Raw genomic sequence first — 16,471 nt, 5'->3', positions numbered from 1 at the left:
GACAAAAATTTAAGTGTGATGAACAAGCATAATATCATAAATAATTTTAATACACTTTTATATAAGATCCAGCAGAATTTTTTGGGGTGAGGAGGGAAGGACTTTTTATTGGTGCTGCGGATCTGAGTACTTTTTTAAAAAAATTGCATAAAACTTTTAAACAGTGAGTATACCTTTAGGAGGCAGAAAGTACTACTCTTACAGAAAACTGATATATGGAGGCTGCCTGAACTCCAAAACCCATGATAAATCTATGGTATGGCATAGATTTATATATAATATTCAATGGCAATTCTACTCTAAAGATTGAAATGTGAAGTTACTTAGTGATCTCTTCAAGGAAATTTGGTAGCAGGAAGACTGCTCAGGTGCCTTACTATTCTCAAAATATTCACCCATAAATAGTTTGGATACTTTGGAGAAGACAATGGCAGTGTAACCTCAAATACCTTTGCAAAGCAAATTGGTCTTAAAAAATTAGTCTTTTTTTAAACTTCCAAATATATTTGACCATTTCTATTAGAAGGATCAAAATTTAACCTAAAATAGTTTTTAAGAACTCTGACAACCACATAAACCATGAATAGAACAGCTGGTAAATATGTCTGGTTGGATATTATTTACTTATATGAAAATTTTAAATGCATGGCCAATGTTTTACAAGAAGCGGAATACTTCTTAGGAGAAATACTCAATTTTGGCTGAACCTTCTTCTTGATACATATTATAGCACACAATTCGTGTTTCTTCAAAATTTTATTTCAATTTAAATTAAGGGGCCAGCCAGATCTTCTAATAAGAAATGCATTCATTTGAAGAAATGAGATGCTTTCATGGAAGCAAATTTACAATTGTACACATTTAGAAAAAAAAACCCAAAGCTCACATTAAATAACTTTTAGTAATATCTTTAAGCCTTCACACAGATAAGAAACCATTTCCAGTACAATAGTTTTTAATATGAATAGCACATCAAATGGTCTTAAATACAACTTTTTTGAAAGCCAACACTCCAAGGATTAATGTTTTTTTTAAAGTATAGCCTTTTGTCCCATGCCAAATAAAGAGAAGCAAAATCAATATCCAGATCCATCTTTTAACTTTCATATATCTATTTTGATAGATGTGTGTGTATACACACATACACACACACACATAGATATATATACACACAGAGAGATATACAACTTTTAGCATGTCTATATTTTTTTTCTAAAAGTGGAAGCCTTATGCATAATGGAGAATAGCTTGCCACCTAATATTTCCTTGCCTTAGCTATACTAAACCAAAATATAAAAAAAGACAAAGTACTGTACTTATCTATAATATTACCACCTCCACGGTTGTTTTTGCCTGTCTATATAAATGATTCAATAGAGGATAATGATCTTTTTCAGTAGATATTACAGACCATTTTGCAAATGGCTTATGACTGCTGAAAGAAATGTATACCCAACATTATCAGAATCCTATTTGCTGGATTTTATTCCAACTTCCATCATGAAGGCTTTAAAAATTAGCTAAAATGTCAATCAGAAAATTATTTGTAAAATAATTTAATCATATAGATGCTAGAAAGCAATAAATAATTGTATAGCATTTTCAGTCAGATTCAATCATGCGGAATTTGAACTTTCATACTAATTCAAAAAATTGGCTGGTTGTCATCTCAGTTCTACTATTATAGTGAATAGATAAGATTTTGATAACATACTTTAGATATATCTAGCATTTTGTTATGATCACAGTAACAAAAAGTGATGCAAAATCAGTCTTTAAAAAATAAATACTGATAGTTTGCAGCATTAAGGAACAGGATATTGACACTAGGACACTTACGAAAATTATGGTTGTTGATGGGAAAACATAAGTTAAATACAACACAACTATTTTACTAACGATATGAAAAGAGATTCTCTTTATACCCACATGCAAAACAAATCTGAATTAATTTAGCATAATCTTTATAATTTACAATTGGCCAAACACAGCACTAATATAAATGGAGAAGGCCAACATGGAGAAATACAGGTTTAGTGGGTTCCAGAGCTATATTTTTAGTCTACTTTAACTGATGGCACTGCATTATACTTGCAAATACAGGAAAAAATGGATTCTTTTTAATGCTGCAGTATTTAAGAAATGTGAAATCAGTATTTTCATGTGATCCAAGGTAACATTTTACATGAGCTTTCATTTTGCAAAATTCAGTATCAGTATCGGGTAAAAGTTACAGACTAATACATTAACATTCCTCTGCTGTACAAATTAAATCATTTTTAAAGAAATGAGCAGCGTAGGAGTTATATACAGAATAAAACAAGCATTGTTGAAATGAAACACAAAGTGTCACTGCTAAGCTCTATTGTCTGAAACACAATTTGAAGTAAAATTAACAAAAATTCTTATAATGTATTTCCAAGTCTACATCTCAATTCTCAGAAAATCACTGTCAAAAACAAACTATAAAGCAATGAAAGGCATATATACATTTTCCTCATGAACTCTGAGATGTCATTCTTAGACGGTGCTATGTTTCAGTATCAATTTTATTTGCAAGACAACTGTTCATCCCAGAAAGCACATCTTAGATACATTTCCCCTTTGATTACAATTAAAGCACTGCACATTTTTTTTAAAAAAAATCAAGGCATATAATCTTATACTATGGTGCCAAATATGCACAGATCACATTGTGCTCGCATCTCATACAAGGTTAAGTGCAAACATATGGATTGAATCAGATTTGCTAGCATGCACCCTGTCATAAATTAGTCTAATACCTTCTCTCCTATCTCAAACTGTCTTATATGTTTGTTTCATGAACCAATAATCTTTCCCATCCCACCCCCACCCTGGACTTCTAAAAACAAGCAGTGTGCTTGAATTCAGACACAAATATCAAGAAAGTCCACATTGTGCAAGAAAGCAGCAGCTAGGTTTGTCAACTTGGACTAAAAAATAAAGAGAAGAAAAAAAAACAAATAAACTGTTCACTGAACAGCAGATTAGCAGTAATGTTCCTCATGAAGTGATAAGAGTGCCTGATGCTGAATATCTAACAGCAAATGCTGAATTTGGATTTAATATTTTAGGGTTTTATAGAAGATTAGGCTTCTTGTTGTGCTGGTCTTTTCAAATCCCTGATCTGTTTAACTAAATAGGTCTTCTCATCGTTAAATTGTTCATCCTCGGTCCTGTCGTTCTGAAACTTGCTGAGAAACTCAATAAGTTTGGTCTGGTTCTTTAAGAGAATATCTAATATAGGTTGCGTCTTGTTAGGATTGGCTACAAACACCTGCAATACAATTTTCAGAAAAATTAAAATCAGAATGCACTGGCAAATATCAACAGATTTTCTCTATACAATGCATGACATTTACAATGACCGAAGTACAATGTACCATATGCAATCCATGCATAAAAATTTGTCAGAATCACCATATATAATCCATGCATAAAAATTTGTCAGAATCACAATTTCACAATGTAGACAGTGTTTCCATTTTTTTTCTTTTAATGACCCTGTAATCTCTTGCATTAGGGTGGAGTTGAGGTAACTTAAGGGAGCTGAGTGTTTACTAGCCGAACGTCCTTTCTGATTCTATAGGGAAGGGCTTTTCAACCAGTGGTACGGGTACCACCTGTGGTAGATTGGCACCTGGCAGGTGGTACACAACCATCCTAGAAAAGTGGTAGCAGGGAAGGGGAATGAGCTGAACCGGTAGCAGCACCGCACAAGCCTGAGCAAGAGATGGCTGGAGATGCAGGGCTGTCAGGGCTCAGCAAAAGCGCCAGAATCAGCACTTCTTTGGGGCTGTCAGGGCTCAGTGGAAGCGCCAGGATCAGCGCCAGGCTCCAGCTGGGCGCTGCCTAGCACCTCTGAGCCCAGAAGCACCACCGATCAGCTGGAATGTTGCAGCAACTCCAGGGTCTTGCGATTTACATTCAGATGCTTGGCAACTGATTCATATTTACGATGGTCAGTGTCCCAGAATCATGTAAAGTGACCAAAACCTGCTGCAACCACCCAGCAGACGGGGGGGGGGAATAAAAACCAAACACACCCCACCCCACCCCCGCTGCCAATCCTCAACAGAAATGCTCACAACAATGAAAACCATGGACAGGAGAAAGAGCACTGCTGGGCAGAGCAGGTGTCTTGTTCGGCTGTGGCTTGGAGGGCACTTTTTTCAGTACCATTATAACTTTGAACAGTCACTAAGCAAACTGCTGTAAGTCAAGGACTACCTGAACTTCAATTTTTTCCTTTTTTTTTGGTCATCAAGTTTTTTAAACCTTGCTAGGCGACTGGTGGTACTCGGATGTTGCCATATCCTAAAAGTAGTACAATGGGTGAAAAGGTTGAAAAGCCCTACTATAGGGAGTTTGCAGCAGATATTTTCTCTTTGTGCCCAGAGAGAAACATCTGCCACTACATAGGATTAAACTAATAGCCTCCTGATTGTGAGGCAAGAGCTCCACCTCTAGGCCACCATGCTTCTCTTTAGGCAGTGTTTCCAATGCTGTTTCCAGATTGGGAAGTAGGTCAAATATCCATAAAAAGCCTAGCAAAATACAAAGAAAACCCATTTAAAAGTTATATAAATAGGCGGAACTTAATTAGGAAACTAAAATCAGCATTCAGATATTTATTTTCGCAAGCAATAAACTTATTCATACCATAGTTTAGATCTCTGATGCTGAATTTAAAAAATAAGAATAATTACATGGATTTACATACTATGATTCTGAAACTTATACAAAAATTGCTGGCTCCATCCTTTTCCCATTTATTCAAACCTTACTAGGCAACTTTATTACACTGTAATTGTAAATCAGCATTACCTTAAAGACATGGAAAGCCTCAAACTGAATGTTGCGACTTTTGTCCCTTAAAAGATTCATCATTAGCTTGAGATTTTCAGGTTTACTGATGTATTTTGTCATAATTGTGAAGTTGTGTCTATCCAGTAGCAATTCACCAAGTAGCTACAGCAATAAACAAACAGGATTGTTTTTTCATAAGAACTATAAAGCACACAAGTAGCAATAGTTAACAGAGCCAATGGTTGCATTTCCTTTTGATAAATAGTGATATTAGGCTAATTTACTATTATGCCCTATTCTCTGCCATGTCATTCTCTGCCATGTCAAACTATTAAAATTATCTGGATTCATTCCAAAAATCATAAAAATGGATGTCGTCGTTGCCTTATGGACCAATAATTGTCAAATGGAAGCACAAAGAACAAATATGGATGCCTTCTTCCAGACTAGACCACAGATGCAAGGAAGGTGAAGGAAAATGGCAAAATGATCTTTTTACTACTGCTGCTTCCAATTAAAAAAAAATGAGTAGTTTTATAGTAAAAAGGAGAAATTTATATTACAAGCTTAAGCTTTAGTTATTATTGACTGGCAACGCATACTTATAGAATTGGTATTAACAAGTTACATAAATAACATACAAATTTCCTAAGATTCAGAATCCTCCTGACACATTTTAATTTAATATACAAAAACAGAATAACTAAGTCTTCTTATACCATTGCATAGTGATTCTTTTTTTTACCTTAAGTGACTGTCGTTTTGTTACATAATTTTCTGAGTGGAGTAATTTTTCATATTCACTGAAGAACTGGATGGGAGAAAAAAAATAATTATAGCCTTTCCAATCAACAGAATGATCCCAAGTTATTTGACTCATTTAATTAGAAATAATAAAAACAACAACAGAACTGGATGCGAGTCATAGAAACCAAATTTCAATGCATTTAGAGACTGTTCTAATTTTTTTAGCATTATTCTTGTACTACATACATAAAACAACTAAATAAGTATTCTGCAGCTTACTGAATGGAGTTTTCAGTTAATTCTTTAGGCAAACATGTACTTGAGATTATAAACAGTCAACTCTATATTTTTATCATTAGCTATGGCCAGTAGATGGAGCAAGGCTGTCATATGTACTTCTCTGATTAGCATCACTATCAGGAATGGCAACACAGTGAGAGTGTGTTGTTTGCTTCTTACAAAAATAATTTTATTCATAGATTTTTTTAAGACAACTGCAAGAACTTCCTGTCCAAAAAAACTGCTCACATCCCAGGTACAACTTGCATTGATTCAATGAATCAGAAAATGCTGAAAATAAAAATATTTAGCTGGGCAAGAAATGTTTTATTGTTTTTTTACTCTCATAATGTGATTATTCTGATAGTTGAAAGAAATTATAACAAAGAAATAAAAATACATACCCTATCATAATGCTGTTCCAAAAATTCTGCACTCAGCAATTTGTGCCTTGTAAGTAAATCCTTGAAATAAGAAAATACATTGTTATTTAAAAGATAACCCCTCTCCTTTTCTATAATTTCAGGATGTCTGAAACAATTTTTAACAATACAGCTGTTCCTCACGATCACAGCTGAGCCTAACATTTCTGTTGCTAAGTGAGATATTAGTTAACTGAGTTTTGCTCCATTTAACAATTTGTTAAGTGAATCTGGCTTCCCCATTGACTTTACTTGTCAGAAGATTGCAAAAGGTGATCACAAGACCCAAGGACACTGTAACTGTCATAAATATGAAAGTTGGCAAGCATCTCAGTTTTGATCATGTGACCATAGGGACGCTGCAACAGTTTGTGAAAAATGGTCCTAAGTCATTTTTTCCAGTGTTGTTGTAACTTTGGTTACTAAACGAATTGTTGAAAGTCGAGGACTACCTGTATTCTTTTCCATTTATGTGCCACATAACTCAGTTAAGCTTACGTCTAATTTCAAGAAAACTAGTGCAATCATAATTTTTGTGCAATTTTTATTTCAGCAGGGATGGAGAACCTGCAGCCCCACCCCAATATTATTAAGTTTGTAATTCCTATTAACCCTCACCATTATATGTTTCTAGAATTCAACAGTTGAAAAGCTATACATTGTTGTTTATCTCTTTTTTAAAAGTTTGATGTACAGTTTAATATTGGTATTATTTCTGTAATTTTAATAATGTTATTTTGTGGGTCTCTAATTGACTGATATATTTTCCAAAATGAATTTGAGCAGTCATGATATAAATTTTTAAGTATTGTCGAATATAAAAAATACAACCTTGAAAGTGGCAAATGCATCTGAAGCAATGTCAAATGTTGACATTTCCACATATCTGAAGAAGTCGTAAAACTGTTCTGACCACAAGATTATTTTCGCTAGTGGTTCATGTCTGATGCATTCTCTTAACATGATTCCACAATTCAGAGCAATTTCTGGAGATTCATACCTGTTTAGGTAAGAAATATAATATCAACAAAAAAGGCATACAGTCAGAGCAGATTATAAATGTTCTAAATTGCCTACTAAAAATTTAAGTTCGTATTTATTGGTACAACACTTCTACTGCATGAATGTCTCTATGTTCAGTTAGGCTTTGAAGGAGAAAAAAACATTCTGGGCAAAAAATGTTCCATGTATCCCCCTTTTCTATATAGGTATGTGTCCTTCCCCCCCTTCTCTCTCTTTCACCTTTTGCTGACTTAATGCTACCAAGCTATCTCGCCTTTTTCTTTTTTCCAACTGCTAGGGGCTTCAGGGAATTTAAAGAAGAACCAAGAGGCGCCGCCAATGGCATCCGTCCCTATAGAGTGAGATTACAAAATGCTTTCATGAATGGAATTCCAGGAATATTACCATCATACGCCGAATAATATCCAGAATTTCATTAAACAAGTGTTGGTTTTACTGGCAAAGTCCTAAGTAATTTACAGTTTAACTATATGACCTTAAAATTTGGTGGAATTTTAGTGTATTATTTATTTGCTGAGTTTGAACGAATAAGCAATATTTTGCAAGCTTTGAATGCACTGTGTTTGTTGTTCATGTGTTCAATAAGAAGCAAACAATGATCAAAAGAAATAAGTACTTTTCTGTTTACAAACAAACTCTTCTATTTTGTTATTTCTCGCGTTACTTAACTGTTTTTTAAATGACAGGAAGAGATTTCATTTCCCCGACGTGGGGAAAAACAATTATAAATATTCTTCTGTGCTAAACAGCAACTATACTTCACTATTCATTAATTTGTTGAAAGGTTTCACGTTTGTTTGTGATTGTGAACACAAATGAAGCACGATGCTTCAATATAATAATGCACGATACAAGCAGAGGAAATAGCAATCTGGAGGGGGACCATACACAAAGAGTTGTTCTTTATTTGAGAAAACTGAACCAATAATTCATCATTGCTACAAGGCTATCAATTGTATATCAAGAGACACAGAGCGCATTGTGCGGGAAGACTTCAGTCTACTTCATGAGCAAATATTCAATGTTTAAGGGCCAATTTCCATAGCAAGGTGACAAACTATGCAAACAATTACAAAATTAAAACCCATAAACAAAATAATGAGAACAATTGCACACTTAAAGGCTACTTATGAAGACACATTAAAAGAACAGGAAGCTTATCTTTAAAATAAGACACTTATTAGTATTCTTCTGCAGGGATATTTGACTCAAGCCTTTCAGAGAAATCTTAAATCTACCTTCCATAAAATAATAATAATAAAGTTGGAAGGGACCTTGGAGGTTATCTATTCCAAGGCCCTGCTCGGGCAGAAAACCCTATACCATTTCAGAGAAATGGCTGTCCAATCTCTTCTTAAAGACTTCGTGTTGGACCATTCACCGCTTCTGGAGGCAGGTTGTTCGACTGATTAATTGTTCTAACTGTCGGGAAGTTTCTCCTTAGTTCTAGGTTGCTTCTCTCCTTGATTAGTTTCCATCCGTTGTGTCTTGTCTTGCCTTCAGTTGCTTTGGAAAATAGCTTGACTCCCTCTTCTTTGTGGCAATCCCTGAGATATTGGAACACTGCTATCATGTCCCCCCTCGTCCTTCATTAAAATACGGTATGGAAGATTTATTTCTAAAACATTGTCTGTATTAAAAAATAATAATGCTAGGCTACAGTTAATGTGGTAAGAATTTCGTAGAAGTACAAGTTTTAATTCTGTCTTGCAGGAAACGGGAAGTTACGTTGAAAACACATCGCTGGTATATTTGCATTTCTCATTAATTTAAATGTAGTATAATATCCCATCCTTTCATTATGGTTTATTGAAACAAGCCTCATTTCCACTAATTAAACTTAATAGTAGTTTGCCCAGAGTTAAGATGACATAATAAATTGTGGTTAAGGACCAACAGATGCAAAAGTTTCAAACTTCTCATTGTTATGCTAACACAGGGATCTCCAACTCCTGATCTGTGGACCAATACCACGCCATGGATGCCAGCAGCCGGTCTGCACAAACAAGCAAAGCCTCATCCATGGGATGCAGGCAGCACACAAAACCACACCCCCTCCGGTCCGTGCAAAAACCTCTCTCCATGGAATTGGTCCCTGATGCCCAAAAGATTGGGGACCTCTGTGCTAAGAAGGCTATTGGGAGAGCCCATGCATGAAATTTGGCAGAAATGGGCTTCTTGGGGGCAGGGGGTGGGATAGGAGGTCCTTTAACAAGTAATTGAAGTTCAGAATTTTCCTGCCATTGCAGATAATTACAGGAATACCAGCAGTTCTTTAGGTCTACAAACTAGTTGACACTTTATAATTACAATTATAAAGTAATTGCATATAAAGTTTATACAGATAATTACTAAGGTGATACTACAGCCCTACCCAAATAGAAAATAATTAAATGTAAACTAGTTTTACATGAGAAAAACAACAATCATTTTATATTTACAATATAATACATACCCTTTTAACAGCATGAACAATATATTTTGCTGAGTGCAGATGTATTCAACTGTGGGTGTTCTAGTACCAATTTGTCTTCTCAGAATATTGTTAAATATTTGAGCCACGTCCTTTTTGCCCTATCAAAAATACAAACTAAGATGTTATGTTGGTTATGTTTTACAAACTGATTTGATTCAGTCGAAGGACTTGTGTTTTATCACTATTTTTATAAAATATATATTTTATAAATATAAATATATATTTTTATTCTCTATTGAATAGCAGTTACAAAGATATATCAACTTTTAATTGCCTAATTTTACCAAAACTAATTTCCCTGTGCAGGATTTTATTTTCTCCTACAAAAAAGGTTTTTAGCTACTGCTTTCAACTGCACCTATGACTGTATGATATTTACATCCTAAAGTTACAGATTCTCTTTGCCACCAAGAACTCAACTTCTCCAGCCATCATAGTTTATACCTTGTTCATCTTGACTAGCTATGAATTTATTATTAGCATGTCAAAATAGAATGTTTCTAATCCCTTTGAAAGAATCAGCTAATCACAAATGTTTGTATGTACCACAACTCTCTAGTCCAGTGATGGCGAACCTTTTAGAGACCGAGTGCCCAAACTGCAACCCAAAACCCACTTATGTATCATCCGGTCCCAGGTGGGCGTGGCCCATTGGGTGGGCATGGCCGCGGTGGTAACGGCAGACTGGGTGGGACTAAAAAGTTCAATCAATCAATTCCAACTTTGCAAGATCTTTTTTTTCCCATGAGAAGATGAAATTGATTGATTGAACCTTTTTTTTTTTTTTGCACACAGTGGCGGAGGCCTAAAGCGAAAAGACTTTATAAAATCCAGCTGAAGGCCTAGGACTGGGGTGATGGCACGCGTGCCCACAAAGAAGGCTCTGCGTGCCACCTGTGGTTCGCCACCATGGCTCTAATCTATACACATAGACAATACATAAGCTAATTATAATGAATCATTTTCTGTGATTCTCCTCCTTTTACACACATTATTTAGGTTTCTTAGTATTTCATTGTATTTATTCATAGGAGGAAAGAATGCAAATATTTTATTAATTTTTTTGGTTGTTGGTTATATAACTTGTTAGTTCTATTACTAAGGGGAAAGAGATGAGACTACAGGAATAAATGCTGCAAAATATACTTCTATAGGAAGACAGAAGGCACTAACTGACTACAGTCCAAATACAAATATTTGTAATTCCACTGCAAAGTGACCCAAAACAGCAGTAACGTTTGACTAATGTTTCTAGAAACTACTTCCCTCAAAGTGCATATCACAATAATAAAAAAATATTCAATAACCCGGCCAACTCTGCCTCAAGTCCTATTATTATTTTTTCTAGATTTATCATCAATGCCAGCATTTGTCATAAAAACGTGATTATGAACAACAGTAACGCTTTGTTTCAACTATTTTCTATTTCTAAATGATATAACTTTGTCATGATGATAATCACACATATTATGCTGGCAGTGTTGAAAAAGAAAAGTTCCATGTTTTTGATGCAAACAGGAAAAAAAATTGTCTTCAGTGTGAAAGATAGCTTATAATCATATTCTGTATGTGTCAAGAAGTTACTGAAGATCAAATGTATTGTTAAATTTTAGTATAAAATAGCAAACATCCTTATGATAGAAAACACTATTTTAAAAAATATATATGCACATCTCTAAAAATATATTCCATTACTAGGTTATAGAGCCTTGGTGGAGCAGTGGGCTAATGCCTCCTTAAGTAACACCAGCTGCCTGCAATTAGTGCAGGTTCACATCCCACCAGGCTCAAGGTTGACTCAGCCTTCCATCCTTCCGAGGTAGGTAAAATGAGGACCCAGATTGTTGGGGGCAATTAAGCTGACTTTGTAATAATGCCGCTTGGGGTGTGTGTGAAAGCCCTAATAAGCAGGCATATACATAGAATGAAGGCTACTGCTAAGTTTGTAAAGCCGCCCTGAGTCTTCGGAGAAGGGCGGGATATAAAAGGAATTAAAATAAAATAAAATAAAAAATAAATAAAAAATACAAATGCAATTCATTCTATAAAAATAGTAAGATAAAGGCCAGGCTTCAAAGATTAGTCAACAAGTTCTGCACTTCCCATTTAACGTGTGTTTTTGAACACGTGTTCCTCATAGAATCATAGGGCTGGAAAGGACCTTAAGAGCTAGTCCAACCTCTTGCCCAAGGCAGGAGTCCTTATACCATCCTGGAGAAATAGTTGTCCAATATTTTTTTAAAAAAACTCCAGCGATAGAGCACCCACAACTCCAGGAGGCAAGCTGTTCCACTGATTAATTGTTCTCAGTGTCATGAAATTCCTCCTCATTTCTAGGTTGGACCTCTCTCACATGTTCCAGTTCTTACTGCTTCTGAAACACAGGGAGCCTTCAGACACAAGGCACTTGTGATACAGAGAGGGGAAGATGGTTTGCTTCTTAAAAAACTCTAATTGCCCTCAATGTTTTTCATCCTGCCCTAAAGGCAGAGTTCATATTTTGTTATATAAAATTACAAATAACTAATAATGTAGGTAATCACAGAGAAACCACATTCCCACACTGGCAGCCTATCCAGCAGTTTTTATTTTCCCATTTATAGAATAGCCATATGGAATTAATAGGCCTATTCAGGTTCTGGGAAAGAGATTCATTCAACTTATTACTGGAGTTTTTCTTCTTTTTTTGTATGAATCCTTCAACTTTCCATGGGCCTCAGTGGGTTCCCAACTATGCAAATTACTTGTCAGCTCTGGAATGTTCTAGGGCTGTCAGTTTTTGTTGACAAACAGTGTATGTTTCATAATCTTATACAACTATATGTACGAAGAAATCGTTTTATATCCAAAAAGACATCAATGTGGTTTCTTTCAGCTGTTACAGTCATGAATTAGTTTAGTTTTCAAAAAAAAAAAACCCCTTCAAATAGCTGCAAGGAATAATCCATAAATCCAGCAGGAAACCAATTTCTCTCCACATTCCACGCATGGAGATTAGAAAAAAAATAATCTATTCTGGTAATTATTTTTGATGAAATTCAAATTTGAAATTATCATTAGTACATATTTTCCTACCTCAAAATCAATGAGTTGTAGATCAGCTACTAGGGTGCTAAGAAGACCGCTGTTGTATAGTTCTTGAGCAAGCTGAGCTACAGCTTCTGTCTGAGGTTCCTTTTCATTGGTGCCATATAAGATTTCTTTCATGGCAACTAGGTTTTTTGAAACTTCTTCGGTAGCCTGCACAAGGAAAAAGGCTAGTTACTTTTAAAACTGAAAATCATTTGCTTACTAATTTTACTACTTTTTTTCATTTGTTTTGAAATTTATCTTAACAAACCTTTACTGAAGATACAAAGAAAAAAGATGTGATCAAAATAAAAAAAGCAAATAACTTGACAAAAAAAACATCAAAGGGAAATATAATATTTTATATACATATACATATATACATATACACATACACATATACATATATAAAGATCACTAACATTACAAAATATCATAAAATCAATGTGAAATAACATATTTAGTCATTAAATAGTATGATTAATAGATAAGACTGTATTTCCAAAAGCAACTGTTACATACCTCTTGAATTAAATCCTTACTACCTTTACAATTTTTCAAAAATAATTCATTTAGCAACCCCCAAAATTCAACATGACCATAACACTGCAAAAATAATCAGATTCCAAAGTTATGGGGTGTAATTTATCGTAACAGTAGCATCCTTATCACTGTAAAAACATCTCCCACATGTCTATGGACATTCTCAAACATCAGAACTGAAGAAGCTTCTTAGATGAGAAGTGAAATGTTTTCAAGGAAAAATAAAACAAGAAATTCCAGTTGCTTTTTGGAAAAGCACCTCTGATCTCCCAGATATTAAGCTGAACAAATTCTGGAATTGAAGATATCTCACTTAGGCCACGCTCCTTTTCTGAAAACCCATAAAATACTTCCGAATCACACCTTTTTTATTATGAAGTTTCTTATTTAGGAACCTGTAAAAGATTCCCTTGACTACTAGAATACCCATTTTACATATCTTTACAACATGCTTGCTAAATATTTTTTTTGACTGTCATAGCCTGTAAAAAACCAGGTGACCAAGTTATTTTACACACTTAAATACATTTAGTTTTATCATACATGTCACAAAATGGTCACCTTGGAAAAGCTTGCATATTCCCAGCTGTTTTGCTGGGTATATCCTGTCACAAAGCTCAATTCTCCAGAAAAGAAAGAGAGAAATGTGAGCATTTAGAAATGAAGAAGGCAATTACTGAAAGCCAGCATGGGTTTGCTAAAAACAGAAGCTTTATTGGCTTCTTTAAATAAGTGACTAAATTAGTGAATCAGGGAGATGCTATGTATATAGTATCCTTGACTTCAGTAAGACATTTGACGTAGTAAACCACAGCCTACTTCTTGGCAATACAGAACAATGTAGACTAGGCAATCCTCAATGGAACTACATCTACATGGAAAGAAGCATGAAGTGGGCACCTCAAAGTTCTCTTTTGGGCCCGGTGCTCTTCAATATCTGCATAAATGATGTAGATGAGGGAACAGAAAGGGAACTCATCAAATTTATAGGCTACACCAAGCTGGGAGGAAGTGCTAATACTTTTAGAAGATAGGCTCAAGGTTCAGAAGGACCTTGACAGATTGATCATTGGTCCTATCCAACAAGATGCAGTTCAGTGGTGAGAAAATAACATCTTGCAATTAGGCAGGAAAAACCAAATACATAAGTATAGAATAGGTATTTGGCTCAACCGTAGTAATTGTGAGAGGGATCTAGGTGGATCATAGCTTATGTATGAGTCAGCAGGGTGCTGCTGTTGCCAAAAAAGCTGGTTCTAGGCTGCATCAACAGAGGAATAGCATCAAGATCATGGAAAATTATAGTACTGCTCTATACTACACTAGTGAGGCCACATTTGGAATACTGTGTCCAGTTCTCGTCATCATGACACAAAACATAATGAGGCCCTAGAAAGAATGCAGAAGAGAGCAACCACGATGATAAGGATTCTGGAATCTAAATTATACAATGAATGGTTGTGAGAACTAGTTATGTTTAGGCTAATGAAGAGAAAGCTCAGGGAAGACACAAGAGTCTTCCATTACTTGAAGTGATGACAATTTATTCTCCATAGTACTTAGGGTAGGACAAGAAGCAATAGATGGAAGCTCATCAGAGGGAGATGCAACATGGAAATAAGAAAGCATTTCCTGACATTGAGAATGATTAATCACTGGAACAGCTTGCCTCCTGGAGTTGTGGGTGCTCCATCACTAAAGGTTTTCAAGAAAAGATTGACAAACATTTGTCAGAACACCTGCTTTGAATAGGGGATTAGACTAGAAGACCTTCAAAGGTGTCTTCCAGCCCTAAGATTCTATGAAAGGGAAAGGAAACCAGACTGGTAGGACCAATAGGCATTATTTTAGGGACATTAGGGTGGCTTAGTGATGAGATATTGGATGTCTGAAGGATATTAAAAAACCAGTTATCATAATCTCTTGGAAGGTTAAAAATGTCAGGCAGAAAGAGGAGACAGACTGTTAATTAAGTTCATACAGTTGACTATTTATAGCATTAAGAGTAATTATATACACCACAAGGACATTGCCCATTTAAAATAAATGCTGAGGTTAACCAAAAAGATAGAATTAGATCAACATATATTCAGAAGTAGACAAATAGTCACCCTAATATACCAGCCATTAAATGCAACTATTTAGGATTCTGCACCCAAAATCCCAAGAAAAGGCTCCTTCAAGGTGTATAATTTAAACCAAAAACAAAAAGACCTTGTCCTTTGCTTATTATGTTCAAGTCAGGATATTAGCTTGTCTCTTACTAAACCAGACTCAAACTACAGTTTATTCTTGGCTTCTTTCAATAAATGTTGAGGAAAACTGCATAAGAAATTACACTGCATAAAAATTATACAAATGCATCAGTTGTATAGATTTTTAATTGAATTACCATGAGAAAGTCAGGGGAGTGCAATATGGTTATATTGCATTCTGAGTTATAAATTCAAAAGAGTAAAATGACCTCTGGTTATTTCCCCTGCTTCATATATGCAGGAAAATAAACTTAATCATTTAAATTGTTTTGTTAGCCCAAGTTCTATGGGCAATCCATGCTTTATAAAGTATGATAAATTTAAATTTCAGTGAAGTTTATTTATTAGATTTTATACTGCTTCAATCATGTGACTTTTGGCAGCGTACATATAAAACAAATATAATAAAATGCATATAAAATTAAAACAATTCAACAAAAATATTTAAATAACATAATTATAGAATTTGAATTCTTAATTCTGAAAACAATTATTTCACTATAACTCTATCTTCACTAGCTACTGGAGAAAAACTAAAAATATATAAGTAATGTTAGCTATCTCCTGAAATAATTCTTTTTAAAAAATCCATTTGTCTTTATGTACTTAAGTGGTCATGCCAGAATACATATTTTTCTTGTAATAGAAAAATGAGTATATAGATTTTCTCTTGCTTCCCAAAATTGAAGCAGGATATGAAGGAAACCTCTGCACTCAGATGGAAGTGAAGTTCTTAAACTAAGAAACAGTTAATCAACCACTCCTCTTTCTGAAAAGTGAAAGAGAATACAGATAGTCTTTGACATGACCACAATCGGGACCAATTT

The 16,471-nt window shown here is 34.7% G+C and overlaps 1 protein-coding gene across 2 annotated transcripts in view; it reads right to left on the bottom strand.

Annotated features, from left to right (window-relative positions):
• Nucleotides 1-892: 892 nt before the first annotated feature.
• Nucleotides 893-16,471, bottom strand: part of CAB39 (calcium binding protein 39) — a 32,446-nt gene continuing 16,867 nt past the window's right edge. For both annotated transcript variants that reach the window (XM_083364713.1, XM_083364714.1), the window contains exons 3-9: nt 12,853-13,017; nt 9,757-9,875; nt 7,110-7,278; nt 6,261-6,320; nt 5,576-5,641; nt 4,849-4,992; nt 893-3,298 (exon numbers count right to left, since the gene is read on the bottom strand). In XM_083364713.1, the coding sequence (XP_083220839.1) occupies nt 3,110-3,298; nt 4,849-4,992; nt 5,576-5,641; nt 6,261-6,320; nt 7,110-7,278; nt 9,757-9,875; nt 12,853-13,017 (912 nt within the window). In that variant the 3' untranslated portion in view covers nt 893-3,109. The remainder of the gene's footprint in view (nt 3,299-4,848; nt 4,993-5,575; nt 5,642-6,260; nt 6,321-7,109; nt 7,279-9,756; nt 9,876-12,852; nt 13,018-16,471) is intronic.

The sequence above is a fragment of the Vipera ursinii genome (genome assembly GCF_947247035.1).
Source record: "Vipera ursinii genome assembly, chromosome: 5".
NCBI lineage: Eukaryota > Metazoa > Chordata > Lepidosauria > Squamata > Viperidae > Vipera > Vipera ursinii.
This window is presented reverse-complemented; position numbering and strand designations above follow the sequence as displayed.